The 18965-nt window shown below is 38.8% G+C and overlaps 3 protein-coding genes across 4 annotated transcripts; 2 read left to right on the forward strand and 1 right to left on the reverse strand.

Moving 5' to 3' along the window:
- Positions 1-4278: 4278 nt before the first annotated feature.
- Positions 4279-5664, forward strand: LOC130591065 (uncharacterized). Its single transcript, XM_057393966.1, has one exon. The coding sequence runs from the start codon at positions 4279-4281 to the stop codon at positions 5662-5664; it is 1386 nt and encodes a 461-aa protein (XP_057249949.1).
- A 3481-nt stretch (positions 5665-9145) lies between these two features.
- Positions 9146-13145, forward strand: LOC104891410 (malate dehydrogenase, mitochondrial). Its single transcript, XM_010677100.4, is given in 8 exon segments — positions 9146-9533; positions 9536-9564; positions 10278-10451; positions 10558-10726; positions 10921-10982; positions 11103-11224; positions 12399-12516; positions 12781-13145. Coding segments are annotated over 8 exon segments (1053 nt in total). The 5' UTR covers positions 9146-9295; the 3' UTR covers positions 12922-13145.
- Positions 13146-13647: 502 nt separating this feature from the next.
- LOC104891409 (transcription factor GTE4) lies at positions 13648-18647 on the reverse strand. 2 transcript variants are annotated; one of them, XM_010677098.4, is made up of 5 exons: positions 15984-18647; positions 15844-15892; positions 15640-15753; positions 15461-15536; positions 13648-14153 (listed from the first exon to the last, which is right to left on the reverse strand). In XM_010677098.4, exons 1-4 carry the CDS (start codon positions 18033-18035, stop codon positions 15487-15489), a joined length of 2265 nt encoding a protein of 754 aa, XP_010675400.2. In that variant the 5' UTR covers positions 18036-18647; the 3' UTR covers positions 13648-14153; positions 15461-15486. The 2 variants fall into 2 exon arrangements, with proteins under 2 accessions (XP_010675400.2, XP_010675401.2); XM_010677099.4 differs by having other exon boundaries at positions 15844-15889; positions 15984-18645.
- Positions 18648-18965: the final 318 nt, after the last annotated feature.

Raw genomic sequence — 18965 nt, forward strand, 5'->3', positions numbered from 1 at the left:
GTGATTCCTTCTTGGTGTGTTTGAGTTGGAGGAGAGAGATTAAGATCTAGTTCCTTGTTTATGAAGTCCTTATCTTCAAAGGGGAAGTCTGAAAGGGTTGAGGAGGAAAAAATTTGGGAGTTGGGAGAGTTTGGAGAAGGAGTTGAAATGTCAGTATGAGAAGTGGGCTTGCATTTGGGAAATGATCTTATTCAGACTAAGTGGGAATTCATAATTTATGGAGTCAGTAACCGGCTCGATCAATTGTGAGATTTTCATTCTTAGTGGGCTTGCATTTGGGCTTTTTTTCTTGAATGAAAAGCTACAATTTTGCACAGCTCGTCCCAAGAGGCAAGCTTCAGGCTCTTTTTTTGGCATTTTTTGGGCTTTCTTTTGTTTTTTTAATGCTTGGATTTTCGAATTGTAGCTACATGGGCTAGTGTTTGAGTTGTGGGCTTGGTAGTGATTTGGCGTGGGTAGTGGGCTTTGATGGAAGTTGTTGCACTCAATGTGAACCTGGAAGGTGTCATTGCTCATAAACTCTATTTTAGAGAAGAGATTTTGTAGGGGGTAGAAACTATTACGACAGAGGATATTTGTCGGAGTGTTTGTGGGGTTTTAGAATGGCCCTACATCCATATCCGATCCAACGAGGAGCTTCCGGAGAGAGATGAGCTGAAGATATTGTTATGGTCTAGGTAATTTAGTAATTTAGTGAGCCGAATGAGATGAAAGGGTCGTTGAAGGGGTCACTTGCATGTAAATCATCAGTTTCAAAGAGGGTGACATTTTGTGCAAAGGTCAGTTATGTTGACTTCCTCATATGGAGGGAAGAAGACATTCTGGTGGTCCATGTTTGTAGAGTTTTGTTGTTGGTGGACAAAACAAGGATGGGTAGTAGGAAAGGCAGACATGTGCACTTTATTTCTTTTTCTTTAAGATGATGGAAGGTGGGATATGTTCTCTTTTAGTGAGTAGTGGGTATAAATAAAGAAAGATCAGGAGTTTAAGTGTACTTCCTTTACTAGGGATAACTGGAGTATCTCTAGTTTGGATTTCTAATCTCATGAATTTAAGGTATATACTTGCCACATGCAAAGTAGTTTCAGAAAAAATGCATTAAAATTTTAGAGTTTTCCCTTTTTACCCTTTGATTGTGAGAAATGGGTAAATATGTAAACTCTTATAAGCCAACTGATCAAAGTAATCAAGTAACTCGTACATGGGAATAGGTTTTCTTTTTCTTGTTTTTCAGAGATAGTGGCCAACAGTTTAGTAAATGCTTCCTTGTTATTGGGGACAATTTGCCAACCATACTTCCAGGTGTTTAATGCTTTAATTAAAGGCGTGTTGGGCCTCTTTAATGAGATGGTTGGGAATTTTCGGTCGTTTGTTTGCTGTTCCAAGACTCTGGCGACTGTTCCTTGAGGCTTTTCTATTTTCCAATTTGAATTTTTTTGCACCCTTTTTCTTTTCGAGCTTCCTGATTCATTATCTGAAGATGGGTCTTTCCTCTTTCGAGAATTATATTGTTTTCTCTTTCATCATTTCCAGTGTATCAATTATCCCTTGATCCACCTTTAGTATCATCATCTCCGTTATTCCCTTCATCATCATTGCCATCGTTGTTATTATCTCCATCATTATTACTCCTATCGTCTGAATTTTGGGACTCTTTCGATTCATCTTCTTCGATTGTTTGTTTTGAGTGACTATATATCCCCGTTCTCGTCTCTTGCGCCATGGAACTCGACCATATTAACTTTGGTGGTTCTATTTCTATCAACCCTTTTTAGCCCAATTAGTTTATTAGTAAACAGAGGCTTGTATGAAGGGGAAATCACAAGATCGTTGATTGATCTGCAAAACTTATTCATAACCATTCTAAAATGACTTCGGGATAATACTTTTGGAATTCTGCATCTTGATCTTCTCCTATTTTTCCACATTTTGTGCAAAAAACGAATACTCCTTCGTATATGAAGTCTATCCACTCCATTTCTCCATCTTCAAATTCAAAGAAGAATCCTGGGACTAGTGGGTTGTTGACAGGTATATCAAATTTGACTCATCGGTAGTCCTTGAATCCACCAGTAGTTGATTCATGGTCAAAATATTGTATGTGTCTCACCATGTCTAGAGTTGTTCTTGCCACATATGATTTGTTGTACATGATTGGTAGGCCCTCAATTCTAACCCAAATGCTTGCTCTTGTGAAGTATATGTTTGTTATGGATACTTTTGGGTGGCAGCCTGACATGATTTGAATATGATTAAAGCCTCTTCATATGAGGTTGAGCCGAGGCATATAAGGTTTTCTTTATCTCTTCTATGTTGGCAAAAGAAAAAGAAGACTTGTCCTACCTTTTTGACATTATTGGGGTCATGAGAAACCCATATGAGGTAAATCTAATGTCTAATTGTCTCCTTCGAGAAATCTCTATTATCGTGAAATTTCCCTACTATTGTTGTTGTTATGAGATTATCCTCTGGTGTTACATCTCTAGTTTGGGCTTTTGTTTTTTGCCCCATTCTTCTAAGACCTCCTTCTGGACGCTGGGATAAGTTTACATTTGAGTCCATCTTTGTTCTAGTGATCGATCAAGGAGTTTGTTCTAAAAAGGTGGGCTTGATTTGGTGATGAGAGATTTTTGTTGGTTTATTTTGGGGATTAAGATAGTAGGAGAATGGTTTTAGGGTGTTCTTTTTTGGGATAAGATTTTTACATCTTTCTAGAAAGAAATGCTCTCCTTTTCAGAGGGAGAAACAATTAACAACTAAAGATTGACAATCAAGGGAAAGTGTTATATTCAAGGGGGAGTGTCATGAGTTAAAAAGTGAATGACATTCATTTAATATATGACAAAATTTTCCCAAAACCTATAATAGGGTTAGTGTATATAGTCTATATTTTTTTTAAGGTAAGATGAAGTCCCTTGTAAGAAAGGGGGAAAAAATTGAAAATCCCTTCTATAATAGGATTAGTGTATATAGTCTATATTTTTTTAAGACTCGATCCCAGGATCACACCACTAGTCTACCTACAATGACTTGTAATAGTGTTTTTGTAATATAAGTGTGATATTTGCAATAAGTTTGCAATGCATACAACGAAACAAAGAAAGCATCCTCTAATATCTTTCAATTTACAATTTTCAATTCTCTTTGTTTCACAACATTCAACCTTCTTCAAAATGCAACCTATATTTCTCTGAATTTTTTCCTTGAATAATGCCAAAAAGGGGATTAATTCCCAAAATGTGTGACAAAAAATTTTATTTCCCTGCGTACCGTCCACGTAGGACGGCACGCGAAAATTTTTTTTTTTTTAAAACTGCAGTAAAACCGCTACTCAGAGTAGCGGTTAATGCATAAAAACCGCTACTCAGAGTAGCGGTTATATTTAAAATCAACCGCTACTATGAGTAGCGGTTTTCTTTAATGAACCGCTACTCTGAGTAGCGGTTTACAAGATTTTGGACCCGTTGTAAACCGCTACTCGGAGTAGCGGTTCATTAAAAAAACCGCTACTCCGAGTAGCGGTTTATAAAAATCCCCAAATCAGACCTAAATCCCCAATTTCCCAATTTACAAGTTCGAAATTTTTTTTCTCTCACAATCACTTCTCCCTCTCTCTCTCTTCCGACGACGTGCCGCACATCCTCACCGCCGGCGACCGGACGCTATCCGCGACAGTCCTCATTCTTCCTCTCTCTCTTCCGACGACAGCCCACCTCACCGGATCCGTCACTTCTCCCTCTCTCTCTTCCGACCACAGCCATCTTTGTGAGTATTTTTTTTGTTTTTTTTTAATTTAATTTGTTTAGCATGCCATATTTGTTAGATGGAAATTGTTTAGTTTGATTAGTATAATTTAGTTGTTGATGATTAAAAATTTAGGATATTGTGATGGTTGATTTTGTATCAATTGGAAGGTTAGTATAATTGGAAGGTGATTAGTATAATTCGAAAGTTATTAGCATATTGTTTAGTTGTTTGATTAGTATAATTTAGTTGTTGGTTGGTTAAAAGATTTGAGCATTTTGTGATGGTTGATTTTGCATGAATTGTTGTGTTTATGTTGTAAATACTACTAGTATAGGTGAAAAATAGTGTTCATATTGTTTGAATATGTAGAATAAGAATAACTTAATTAAACATTATGTTTTTTGTATGTAGAATATGGAACAACCTAAATATCCTCTATACCTTTATTGGAATGGTGAATTATCTCAAAATGATGTTGATATTGTGTATAGAGGTGGAAGGAAAAAGTTTTTGTTCATCAATTCCGGTATGATGTTTCAAGAGATTCTGAATAGGGTATATGACGTTGTTGGATGTGATCGTATGTATGTGGAACTGAAATTGTTTATGAGATATCCGATGCCGGGAAAATATGTGCCAATTGCACTAGAGGATGACGAGTCACTGAGTGCTATGTGGCTTTCAGTGACACAAACGTCAGCCATGGCAATGGAGGTGTACATTGAACAAGTTCCCAAAGAGATAAATGTGCAAAGTAATGTGGGTTATGTACCTTCAATGGACTTTAGGGATAGCATGGAGGTACCGACATCAGCTCCTAATATGCAATTTGAATCATTTACTAGCATGTTGTCAGACCCACATTATGTAAATCAGCACATGAATGAGTTTATTTCTCCTGCTTCGTCTCCCCACATACCATCCACATTCCATCTTGACACTCTACATCAAAATGATGTTGATTTTTTGGGAAACGAGGAGGAGCATGTGGATTCTGATAGGGATGAGGATGATGATGCAAGAGAATTAGCTGACAAGGCAATAAAGGCTGGTGTTCCTTCACAAGATTGGCTTAGAGTTGACGAAGTTGATCAAAGGTTAATAGATTCATGGATGACTTGGAATGTCACTGGTTCATTAACTGTGGCTTCTGAATTTGAGATAGGACAAGAGTTCGCCTCATTGCAGCAATTAAAGAATTTTGTGAAAGCATGGTCGATCTCTAGAAACCAGATGTTTCGGGTGTTAGAGTCAGAGCCCACAAAGTATGTCATTGAATGTGCTAGAAAGGAAGTGTGTCACTGTCCATGGAGGTTGCGTGCAATCATGACTAAGTCGTTCTCATTCAAAATTGTACGATATGTTGGTCCACATGCAAGCAATTGTTTAGGAGACATAACATGTGGAGACCATCCTCTCATTTCATCAGATTTCGTTGCTGATCTTATCGAGGATTTCATTAGGACTGATCCTTCATTCAAAGTTCAGTCCATCCTTACTTTTGTGAAGAACCAATATCAATTTTCAATAACATATAAGAGAGCTTGGTTAGCAAAACAAAAGGCAATCAGCAATATTTTTGGTGATTGGGAGAAGTCGTATCAAGAGTTACCGAGGTACTTGCAAGCCTTGAAAGAGTCCAATCGAGGCACTGTCGTTTACTGGAGTACGATCCCAACACAAGATCCTACTACGCACATCTTTAGGAGGGTCTTCTGGGCCTTTAAACCCTCCATTTCCGGATTCCGTCATTGTCGGCCTCTTATCACTATAGATGGTACTCACTTGTACGGGAAATACAAAGGCAAATTATTGATTGCTATGGGAACAGATGCTAATTTCCAGCTATTCCCACTTGCCTTTGCTGTTGTGGAGGAAGAGCACGGAGGACTGGTCTTGGTTTTTAGCTTGCATTAGACGTTCCGTCACAAATAGAAAGGATCTGTGTGTCATCTCTGATCGTCATAGGGGTATCCTTGCAGCTATGAATGAGCCTGGTAGTGGATGGGAGGAACCATATGCACATCACCACTTTTGTGTGCGTCATCTTGCTTCGAACTTGAATTCGAAGTATAAGAATGCTGCCATCAAGAACCTATTCGGAAAAGCTGCATATGCTAGGCAGAAAAGGAAGTTTTTGTACTATATGGATCGAATTGGCTCCATTAATGTCGAGGCAGCTAGATATCTGTTGGACATTCCCCTTCATCTATGGTCTCTACATCATGATGGTGGGTGTAGATATGGTGTTGGTTGCATCATCACAGTCTCTATCTTGACTGGGAGATTCACGATAGGGTTCTTCGGTATGTCGAGCGGGCTAATTTTCTCGGCATACATCGTTTGGTTGGGGGAGGTTTGGAGATTGATAGACCACTTCTGACGGCATTAGTGGAGCGATGGAGGCAGGAGACCCATACATTTCATTTGACTGTTGGGGAGGCGACGATTACTTTGGAGGATGTCGCTGTTATCCTTGGACTTAGAGTGCACGGGGCACCTGTTACTGGTCGAGGCGAGGGTAACTGGGCTGCATTAGTTTTCGAGTTGTTAGGGATTTGGCCCAACACACCGGAGAACGAGCCCAAAGTTCTCCAGGGTTCGTCTTTGAGATTGACATGGCTTCGGCAACATTTTTTCTTGTTGCCGAATGATGCTGATGAGGTGACTGTACAGCGATTTGCCCGGGCTTACATTCTTGCATTGATGGGGTCCATTCTTTTTGCCGACAAGAGTGGAGATGCAGTCCAGGTTCTTTATCTCCCACTTTTAGCTGATCTCGACGTAGCAGGGACATATAGTTGGGGTAGTGCGACCCTTGCATACCTGTATCGGCAGCTATGTCGGGCATCACATAGGGGTGCGAGGGAGTTAGGTGGCCCTGTGTTGTTGTTACAGATTTGGGCATGGGAGCACATACACATTGGCAGACCTCGGATTTCGAGGGTGCGGGACCCACCTCCACAGTTTGACGAGGCCGTTCCTATTTTAGGCTCCCAGCATGTTCCGGGGATTGACCCCTTAGCTGTCAGGTAATATTCAATGTCTCACATTTGTTGACATTCTTTAGTTTCATTTTTCTCATGGATAATACGTATATTTCTTTTCAGTTGGCTTCGAGTACACATCACTAGTCCCACACAGCAGGTGGGCTTCCTTACTACAGGGATGCACTTGACCATCAGACGGACGAGCAGGTACATAGGCTCGTACTTGCCTAACTTATATACATTGGTAGACTCTTCTTTTGCCTAATATTTGTAAGATTCTATTTTTTGTAGATGACTTGGCAGCCATATACTGATGCGAGACTGGCGTTGTTACCTGCTATATGTCGAGCTGATCGACATGTATGGCGCACAGTGGCCCCACTTATCTGTTTCGACATTGTAGAGTTCCATTTTCCTGGTCGAGTTATGCGCCAGTTTGGATTCGAGCAGACGATTCCCGCACCTTCTGATACGAGCACAACCCTTCATGCCATAGATCGGAGGTCGAAGAACAAGAACTATCCGCTCAGACATCGACCTTACATTGCACATTGGGATGAGCGCGAGGGACACATAGTTCAGGGCACTCCTTTTAGTGGTCGTACTCATGCCTTTGACGAGTATATGATATGGTTTCGTCGCATCACGAGGTTACGCCTGACGAATCCATCGAGGCGACCACCTTCTACACATTATCAGCCTGCGTCTGCAGATATAGTACTGGTAAGTTCACTGATTTTTAGTTGCACTTTTATTTATTTATACAACTATATAATATGTATTTTTTTCTTTCTATTTAGGCACATACTTTATCTGATATTGCTCACATAGTTGTTAAAATCCCGATTCAAATCTTAGAATCTTACGATTTTACGATTCAAATATGATCGTACGATTCGATTCACGATTCTACACGATTCTATGCATTTTTGTGTACCAACGGAAACCTCATACTTCTAAATCAAATTTATTTAAGATACCAAAGCTATTAATAGACATATATGGTCAATATCGCCTATTCATTGGCTAAACAACTACTTTTTTCAATTATTAGTCCTTTTAAACTTACAAAATGAGCAATATTAAGATCATACATTTTCGTAGAATCTTACGATTCTACGTTTCGATTTTACGATCCGGTTCTAAGACCACCTTACGATTCAAAGTAGAATCCCGATTTTAACAACCTTGATTGCTCATAGGTGTGGTACTGTACTAGAGGCTTCTGAGTCATTGCCTCCAGATATGGTGCTTGAGTTGTATGCGCAGACATTGCAGACTATGAGGGGACTATGTGTTGATGCTGTTGGCCGAGCTGGGCATGGCCACATCGTACAGGGCGTGCCTACTTCTGCTGGATATACATCGACTTCTACATCTTCTACGTCTGCTGCCCATATATCTACCACGACAGCTTTGCTTTCACCTCCAGTCACTCAGAGGGTCTATCGACGACGTTCTGACACTACTCCCCCTTCCTTGATGCCATTGCAGAGACTCAGAGACCACACCTAACTCATCTACACCTTCACAAAAGAAGAAGAGAGGGTTTTAGAAGTTTCTTTTATTGTTTATGTAGTTAGTTAACATTATTTTCTCACTCTAACTTGTAACTAAAAAATTTTTACATACATTTGAATGTGTATGAACTTGGTGATGAGTGATCAATGTGTGGCTTATATTTGGATGAAGCTGGAATTGCGGTTGGATAATGAAATTGGAGGTTGGATAATTGTTTGGAATGCTGGATTGCAGGTTGGATAATGTTGAAATTGGAGTTGGATAATTGTTTGGAATTGCTGGAATTGCAGGTTGGATGCTTGTTTGGGATTGCTGGAATTTTTTCTTTGGCAGTTGGCCAGTTATGTGGAAACAATGCAGTGAGGTGTGTAATGGGTACAAAACCGCTACTCCGAGTAGGTTTTAATGAATGAACCGCTACCCGGAGTAGCGGTTTATCCGAGGGAAAAAACCGCTACTCAGAGTAGCGGTTCATTCATTAAAACCGCTACTGTGAGTAGCGGTTTATGTGAATGAACCGCTACTCGGTGTAGCGGTTTTATTTGAAGTAAACCGCTACTCCGAGTAGCGGTTTACCTCCGTTAAAACAAAAAAAAAACTTTTTTTCGCGTGCCGTCCTACGTGGACGGTACGCAGGGAAATAAAATTTTTTGTGGCACATTTTGGGAATTAATCCCCTTTTTGGCATTATTGAAGGAAAAAATTCATATTTCTCCCCTTCTCAAAAAAAAAAAACAAAAAAAAAAATTGCTATGTGGATTTCTCCCCTTCTCAATAATATGAAAAGAACCTCTTTAAATGCTTCCCACACAAAATAACAAAAAAAACTTTTTTTTAAAAAAAAAGTAGATGCCATCTACTGATCTACATCTAACAAAAATATCATCGAAAAATAAAAAAATCACAACCCTTTTCTTCATCTTTCCTCATATCTCACATAAAACCCCCTTAAAACTCTCCCATTTCTCTCGCCTCCTTCTATCTCTCACTTTCTCTCTCCTCCATTTCCAATTTTCATTTCCAAATTGTTCGTAAAAATGAGGACCCAAATGTTGAGATCTATGCAATCTGCAGTTCGAAGGTGCAATTACGCAGCACCTGCATCTGCATCTGCACCTCGCACTTTTACATCATCTTCAGGTCCTAATCCTGAGCGCAAAGTTACAGTTTTAGGTGCAGCTGGTGGGATCGGACAACCTCTTTCTATGTTGATGAAACTTAATCCACTTGTATCCACTCTTTCCCTCTACGATCTTGCCGGTACTCCAGGTGTCGCCATTGCAGCCATGTCAACACCCGTGCTCAGGTCTACTCTCTCTCCTCTTTTTTTTTTTTTTTTTATCTTCTTTTGCATTTTTAGTGTTTTTCCTTTGTGGGTGTTTTTATTTTTGAAAATTTTGTAGTGGGTTTTAATTTTTTTGGAAAAAATTTACTGGGTATATATTTGTAAAGATTATGTTTTATTTCTAAGTCCTTTATGTTAGTTCATTTTTAAGATTTTATTGTGTGGGTTTTTGGCTTAGTTGATTAATTAGTTAGGTTGTGTTTTAATATTTAGATTTGTTGATTGATATAGTTTGATGCATTGTGCGGAATTTTGCATTATGTGGGTTGCTTGATGCAATATCTAGGGTTTGTTTATAAATGTTTCTTAGGGTTTATGATGTGATGGTAATGTTAGATTTGTGGTTTATGGTGAAATTGTAATGTGATGTATGCAGGCTTAGGATATCATCTATATATATGATTTGATAAGGAAATTCTGTTCGATTACCTTGTGTATCGCTGTTTTGCTATATTTTTTTTGGATCGATATTTTGTTGCTGCAGGAAATTTCTTTCTGTTACCTTCCGTATCACTGTTTGGCAGTATTTGTTCGTATCGATGTTTTGTTGCTGTGGGAAATTCCATTCTATTACCTTGTGTATCACTGTTTGGCAGTGTTTGTTCTTATTGATTGCTTGTGGATGTAGATTGTGTTGGAGGTATCATTGTTGATCTGAATCATTGTTTGCGTAGGTCTTTGGTTATGCTGGGGACAATGACATGGGAGAGGCACTAGAGGGATCAGATGTTGTTATAATTCCTGCTGGTGTTCCTAGGAAGCCTGGTATGACCCGTGATGATCTCTTTAATATCAATGCGGGTATTGTGAAAAACCTCTGCAATGCTGTTGCCAAGCACTGCCCTAATGTGAGTTAAATTCATTTTTACTGAATGCTTCTTTTTCTTTGTTAGTGTATTGCTTCCCTGTGACTCGTTTAACAATTTGTTCATCTTATAACTTATTGTGGATTAGGCTCTTGTCGCCATGATTAGCAACCCTGTGAATTCAACAGTGCCTATTGCCTCTGAGGTTTTCAAGAAAGCTGGAACATATGATCCCAAGAGGTTGTTTGGTGTGACAACTTTGGATGTGGTTAGAGCTAAGACTTTCTATGCTTCAAAGGCTGGTGTGCCAGTTGAAGGTATGCTATCAAACTCTTATTGTAACATTGTGTCGGGCCTTTGTAACTTACTCGGGTTGTAACATGTAAATGCTACATATTCAATTGTTCCATTATGTTCATGATGGGAGCTGTCAGCAATAGATTGGATATCAGTGACCCGTAGTTGCAGTCATGATTTTGCTAATTGTCTTACCTCTTATGGTTACTTGCAGGGGTTAATGTGCCTGTTGTTGGAGGACACGCTGGCATAACCATTCTACCATTGTTTTCTCAGGTATTTTCATGGACCTTGTTGCTTTTCTCTCCATTCCTGTTGTTGGGGAAATAATTGGGTTGATTTTTATCTTTCCATGTAATTGGTCCAGAGTGTGTGACTGCGTGTTTCTCTTGTTAGGCTGTCCCACAAGCCAATCTCTCAGAACAAGACATTGAAGCTCTTACAAAGAGAACACAAGATGGAGGAACAGAGGTTGTGAATGCAAAGGCTGGAAAGGGTTCAGCAACATTGTCTATGGCGTAAGTGCTGATAAAATCAGAAATATGCAATGTATTTCGACTTTATAAACCTCTTATGCTTAATTGTTGAGGGGCTGGAAGTGGGTAATTTAAGTAGCTTTTTTATATTCAAGGTCACACATAGACTTAAGCTAGAAATTTATAAGTTAAAATCTGATTTCTTATTGGATCACAATGAAGAGAAATATTGATGGACATGCTTATATGAGTAGGGTTGCGGACTTTGAAGAGATGCAAGTGGCAGTGGTAATTAACCCCGCTCATAGTTAACATACTTCATGCATGCAGATTTAGCTGAGTGAAAAAAGTAGGTGGGAAAATTAGAGAGAAAAATATCCCAAAAATAAATTATAACTTAATTTCAAACATACAAAAAGTGGAAAGTGTGAACATAAGCACGGGCAGTGAGAGTATGTTCTAGATGCATAAAGACCAAATAATCTGTGTGCCATACCTGCATTGCTGCATAATATGATAAGATCAATAAAAATACATATAAAAAAAAGCTGAAATATCATAAAAGCAAATAATAAAAATAAACAGTTTTGAGAAATAGTTTATTCGATCAACTTGGGTGATGAAAGAGGGGGGAGGGGGTTACTGAGTCACGGCAACCAAATTGTATAAACAAAGAAAAATAAAGATAATGAATAGATATGACCCTAAATGAGAACATGGGAGGCAATATGTGTTTTGAGAAATTCTATATGGTAATGGTAGCCCCTTGGTGAGTTTAAAACTTTTGGAGGGGTACAGAATAGAGATGAGAAAAACAGGGGCAGGGGTACCTGGTGACTTGAGGTGCATGATGCTTCATGCATAGTCCAAGGCGAATTGAGGCATATACCTTCTATATGCTCAGTGAACCTCAATGTGTCTAGGGTTGTTGGATTCAAAGAGGTTATCTACTTACGGCACCTTGCGTCAGGTGCCCTTGGTAAATTCCACTGTCAAACAGGATTCCAATGACCTTGGTGGGAAACTTCAATGACCCTTTTATATCAGATAAAGAGAACATTTGGAAGTATGTGACCTTGTAGTTGATAATTTTGTTTTCCAATTTTTAAATTTTAAATCTAGTCAGTGTCTCTTCTTTTCTCGAGATTCAATGTTCAGCTGCTCATTATGTCTAAATTTGCTGAAGCTCTTGGCTGATTAGCTTTATTTCCTGTAGATATGCTGGAGCCATTTTTGCAGATGCCTGCTTAAAGGGACTCAATGGTGTCCCAGATGTTGTGGAGTGTACTTTTGTAGAGTCACAAGTCACAGAATTACCGTTCTTTGCTTCTAAGGTAATACTATTTCAATCTCTTAAACAATTGCAGCTCTATTCCCTTTTCTCCTTTCTTTTATTTGCTTAATGACATCAGTCCATTATGATTTATATTGAGATGAAAACAGCAGAAGAGATGAATTTCTTTATAGTCTTGTACGTAATGAAGACACAAGTTCTTAGTAATCACTATATCTGATATTTATGATTCATGGGTGTTTACTTTGAAGTCTGGTAGTTTCTTCTGAGTTCTGAGTGTGCTATGTGTAATTTGTACCTGCAGGTGAGATTGGGAAAGAATGGAGTGGAAGAAATCTATGGATTGGGATCCTTGTCTAAATATGAGGAAGAATGTCTGGACAAACTCAAGCCTGAGCTTTTATCTTCCATCCAAAAAGGGATTGAGTTCGCCAACAAGAATTAAGATTTGTGAGAATACGCCTCTTGCATAGAGGTTAATACAGGTTTTTAGGAATTGAAGTATTTCAGATTTTAGCTAGTTCTGGCACTCTAAACCTTACAATTTTGCTAATTCCCATGTTGTATGAGTGGCGCTATTTGAAATTCTCTGAAAATGCTCTGCCGTTTTTGGGTCGGCTGGATTCATATGTTAATAAAATCTGTGAACCTTTCCGTTTGCTGGTTGCATATAGTTGTGCTCTTTTTGACCTCAATTCAACCAGCTTCAGTTTGGTTTTTTGTTTGCTATTATTCTACGTTAATTGTTTAGATTTTATCAGTAGCTATTTTCCCGTATTTCAAAATTGACGGTCATCAATTGTTTTAGTTGCGTGTTGTTTGTCTACTAGGTCTTAAGGTAAGCATCTAACAACTCAACAGTAACTACATCTGGATCAAAATCACATTCAATTTTGCAAATAAAGGGAAAACATCATAGCCCTGACTATGTCAATATGGCTAATATCACTGCATTCAAGTAATCAAATGCTAGAAATCACGTCATGTCCAACTAAACAGTTGAAAAATCCTCTATATTTATTTGTAGTGGCACGATATATTGATAAGAGCGCACTTAAAGGAAACAAATTATTATTTTTGTTACATCTTTAGTGCATCGTGATAGAATTTTGATCCGATTTTAGAAAGGCAAAGAAAGGATTAATCCTAATATTAGGCTGATACTATATGATGGGACAATCTGGAATGAGAATAAATGGGTATCAAACTAAGCACGAAAAGAATTCCACCTATCCTCATACAACAAAATATCTATACAAAACTAAGCTAAATTCTAAAGATAGAAGAATTCAACTCCAAGCCTAACCCACCCTACAGCAAATACTGACCGCTCTATATGTACGCCAGTGATAATCAAAGTATTGTTATATGCTGCTGCTTCCCTAACACAAATACTTACGCAGAAGAAATGTCAGTAGCATCTACGGATAATAATGTACATTTGCTACCACCATCATCTCAAAACCACCAATGCAAAGATTATGATACAAAATCTGTGTTTTTTGGAGCCACCAGATTAATAATGAGGGTATGGCTAAATATGATGGCAAGCTCAACGCCACCACACTATATTGCTGGTAAAAGGAGGGATAAACCAGCCTACATAATGCTCCACGACGCAAACGTAGATTCAGCATACATCAACGGCAGCAACCATTTGCATCTAACTACCTAATACTGCCAGGTGCAAAAAGAAGTCTTATATCAGATTTACATATTACCAGCAACTATAGCAACAACAATGATTTGAATCAACAGATGCAAAGAAAACCTAGACATTATTAACCCTTCACAACCTGATGGTAGGTGGTAATAAATGGTGAAGGTGGTGGAGAAGTTCAGTGAAAAACCTTGTGTCCCTGGAACTTCATCATCTAACATGTAATTTCTTATAAACTTTCATTATCACCAAATATCACCTTCCAAAGTGATAACGGATAATAATGAAAATATAGGGAAAAAAAGACATGTTTTCGAAATGAACACACATAAATGGACATTGACATTATTAGACTTGCCTTACAAGATTATCCTAATAGCCATTACCAAAACCGCCATTTACTACCACCTACCAATGTTTGACGGGTGAGATGGAAGGAGTTTATCTCATCCATCTTAAAAATATTATCTGTTCCCCAAGGAACGGTCACAGGAGAGCAAAAGAACAATAATCCCAAACGAGAACATTTCACTTAACATGATCCAACCCTAGCTCACTAAGCTTTTTCGTATGCAGAAATTATTATATTATGTAAGCAAAATATAGTCACGGGAAACCCAAGTAAGCAACTCCATTGTCTTAACTGTAGCAGTAAAGCTTGACTTGGGACATACTTGTCCAGATCAGCAAAGTCATAAAAGTATATTGATAAGACAAGGGTCTACAACTTGAGCAAGAGTCTAGTCCTTTTTTCCTTGAAATTAATAATCAATTATAATCACATGATACAAACTAAGATATAAGAACGACTAGTTTTTCATTGTTGAATACCAAATCAAATCAATAAAGAGCACCAAGATGATTTTCATACAACAGAAAACATAACAGGACATTTATTAAGTTACGTTCACTCCAAGATGAGGCTTTTTTTTTTGTAAAGGTAAGAAGAAAAAGTATTAGGAGGCCCTAACGTTGCACCTCAGTGAGCTATAGGGGATGCCTGATAATTGCTTTTACTTATACTAGGTCCACATCAAACCCTTCACCAAATGCACAAGTAAAATATATTCGAAATAGAACAATATGTTAAAACATAGGGATAAGACCAAATATGATTTGCATGAAATGAAGCTCGGGCCAATTATTAATTCTATTGGGGCTCCTTGTGGGGGAGGGGGGGGGGGGATTTCTTAGGAATTTGATATGTACACTATCAAACTACTGCAACAAGAAAAAAATACACATGCTAGCAAACCATATCAAACTTGAATTGTCGTTGGCAGGGGTCCTAAAAAGAAAATAAAGCTTAAGTGTTGCTACCCACCTCAATGACAGCGATTGTAGCCTACGTTAATGACCTCCATCTGAATCCGAACTGGATGAGCTATCGCTATCTGAATCTGCAAGAGAATATTTAGGTTAAGATCAAATCTTCCTTTTTCCTTCTTTTAAAAGGGAGAGCAGGAGAATCTGGCACTAGAAGCTTCAATTTCAATTTTTTACCACTAGAAGAGGATCCAGAATCACTGCTAGAACTGCTTGAGCTACTTGAGCCACTAGCATTATCATCACGTCTCTCTTCTTGAACACGAGGAGAAGTGGCAGCATTTCCTTCATCTATCAAACAATTCATTCAAACCAATCGAATAATGAGAAAAATATCAGATTGGTAGCAAACCGATTTCAATCCTTTTTTTAGACATTTACCTGCTCTGGTTTCTCTAGGTGCTTCAGTATTTGCAGGAGCTGGAATCTGCTACAAGAGAACATACAATTGAATTAGCTACATGAAACTACATAAGAAAGGCCTTATGCGAACATGGAATCTAACAAAAGGAGAAATTTACAGTCTGTTGAGCAGCCTGAACTGCTGCTGCTTTAGCTTGAGCAAGTTCAGCTTTCCTCTTATGCTTGCTCAGGCTCTTTTTGTAATTCATTACAAATCTTTCCAGTTCCCAAAGCGTCTCAGCATCAACACTGTCTATATCCACTTCAATTTCATCATCATGTTGTGATAGAGCTGAATTCCTCCTCTTAATGATCTGAACTACAGCGTCAAGCTTCTCTGAAGGCAAACTCTGAAGATGTGTGCTAAGCCTCTGCTTCTCATCAAAGGTCATGTCCCTTTTGTTGGGATCCTTGGCTTTAGGCTTCTTCGGAGCAGGCTTTCTTCCTACCGAATATGCAGGCTTCGGCCTTGACTCTGGTCGAACAGGCATTGACTGTGACCTCTCTAAATTTCTCACATCTTGATAGGATGGCGGGGGGTGAAGAAGCGGAGGTGGAGCAAAGGACATAGGTACAGAAACATGGGCAGGGGCATATCTCTTCCTTGATGTTGGAGTTGGCACCCCAAACTCACGACCCATTTCATACCTCAACTTACGATCATATTCAATCTCTATAGCAGGCCACTTCTCTTCAAACATCCTTAGCAACTCTGCAGCCATGATATGGACATCCTGCCCCGCAGGATTATAGGTCATGGCATTATGAAAAGTAAGTCTCACATCCTCAGCGAACTCCCTTGGGGTTTTGTACCAATTTTTGGTTAACCTAGCCTTCACCGTACCCAAATCCATTGGATGCTTTATAATATCAAAATAATCATGGAGACCAAGCCTCTTCACATCCACCGGCTGATTGAACACCCACCCATGCTTGTGGTTCATTATCTTCTGAAGCAAACTGCTACATTTGCCAAAAATTTTCTTATCAATTCTGAATCCATGATCAGATTCTCCACCGCTATGTTTCTTACCTCCACTTGATTTTGCCTTCCTATTACTCTCAGGGGGAAGCTTGTCCTTACCCAGAAGAAATTCAGAATTTCGATAGTACTGGTTCGCCTTGGGAGTCCTCTTCTCCTTCTCACCAATTTCACTGATGATTCCATGGTGATTGTTATTCATTACAGAAACTGAAAGTTGCCTAAAAGGCCTCGAACCATTAAAACCAACAGAACCCGTCTCTGAAATCATCCTCAAACCACCACCCATCCCTTTCTCAATTCCACCATTTACAGGAAACTGCAAGTGCCCAACAGGAACAGTTGTTTCAGCACCAATACTAGAATACTCATTAAGTTGAATCTCCTTTTCCTCAAGCTTCCTTGCCATTTTCCTCACTCGATCAAGCTCATCTACTAACTTCCTTTTCAAGTCCTTAACCTCCTCCTTAGACCTAGCAGCCGAAACACTGATAGTCAACCTATCATCAACCTGGGTAACCAGCGGTCTCATCACAACCCCATTCGCCAAATTCTCATCATGCCCATTCGGAACAGGCACCTCATCTCTATTAAAGCTTGTGGAGTCCCCCGAGGCAGTCCCTATACGTGAAGAATTCTGCTGAGGTTGTGACGAATTAGCTTCTTCTACAGGCAGTTTCGGCGGGGATGATAACTTTTCCTGGGCTTCCTCATTCTCATTATCCTTCTCATCATCACCCCCATTACCATCATCATTGTTTTCCTCCTCCTCCTCCTCTTCTTGCTCATTACGACTTCTGCTACTGCTGTTGCTGATGTTATTGGCAGCAATACCATTAACAACATGATCATTCACAATATGATCACTAACAACATGATCATTCACAACATGATCATTCACAACGACGACATCATTATCCTTCAAACCCTTGTTGTTATCATCGTTGCAGCTGTTATTCTCGATTACACGGCTTTCAACAACAGCAGCAGCTGCAGTAGGGGTGGCAGGGGAAGGGGCAGTGGCAGGGGCAGTCTCGGTTACAGTTGCAGTGACGGATTCAGGATCTTTGACAACGTTGTCGGTCTTTTTGATGTTCTTGGAAGCCCTACGAGTATAAACCTTACTATTCTCACTCCATCGAGGTTTCTCCCTAGGAAGCTCATCAGCTCCTAAAGTCCCTGAAGCCATACATGTACGGTTTTCTTTCTTTTCCAAAAACCCTAAAAATAAATTTAAAATAATTCAACCCCACCTCAAAAACCCTAAATTATTCAACTCCCTTTCCCAATTTGGGGGTCGAAAAACTAGGGTTTTGGATCGGATTCTCGTAACCCTAATAATCGACAAACAGAAAAACCCAATACCAGATCTGGCTAAAACCCTAATTCAAACAAACCATAAGAATCAACAGATGAAGATTTTAAAAAAAAGGAATATAAAAAAAAGAATCTTTTTGATTTATCTTCTTGAAAAAGAAAATTAAAAATTAAAAATCAGAACTTTATAAGAAAGAAAAACAAGTGTAAATCAAAAAAAAGAAATTGATTTACAAACCTTAATCTTTTAGTTGTTGAAGAAACACCTAAGGTAGGAGTTGGAGAGAGATAAGGAGAGTGCGATTTAGGGTAAAATTTTTGGTCGAGGAGAGAGAGAGAAAGGAGAAATGGAGGCGTCGAGGAGAGAGAAAGAAGAAATTAGGGTTTGCGAAATTGGGGAGAATAATTGCAAGAAAGGCCCTCCGAGAAATGGAAATTAATTTTACAAAAGGCGGTTGATCCGAACCCGGCTATTTCTCTCTCTTAATATGGAAGTTTTTTTTGTATTTATGATTTTATTATTATTATTATAATGTTTGTTGGTTTTTATTTATGGTTTTTGGGGTGGATTATTTATGGCCTCACCTTTTTATATTTCTTTCGTAATGTTGCACGATCATGCCGTCATGCGCCGACAAACACTTCTTGTTGAGTTGAGTTTTACTTTTAATGTTTAGGGATTGAGGTTTAAGCTTAAGTTTCAAATGATTTTGGTCAATTTTTAAATGGTTATCTATGTTTTGTAGATGAGCAAGATTTAGAAGATTTTGGATTATGAACCTTTTTTCCCTCTATTTAAATA

Source organism: Beta vulgaris, chromosome 4 (genome assembly GCF_026745355.1).
Source record: "Beta vulgaris subsp. vulgaris cultivar EL10 chromosome 4, EL10.2, whole genome shotgun sequence".
In the NCBI taxonomy this organism is placed as follows: Eukaryota; Viridiplantae; Streptophyta; class Magnoliopsida; order Caryophyllales; family Amaranthaceae; genus Beta; species Beta vulgaris.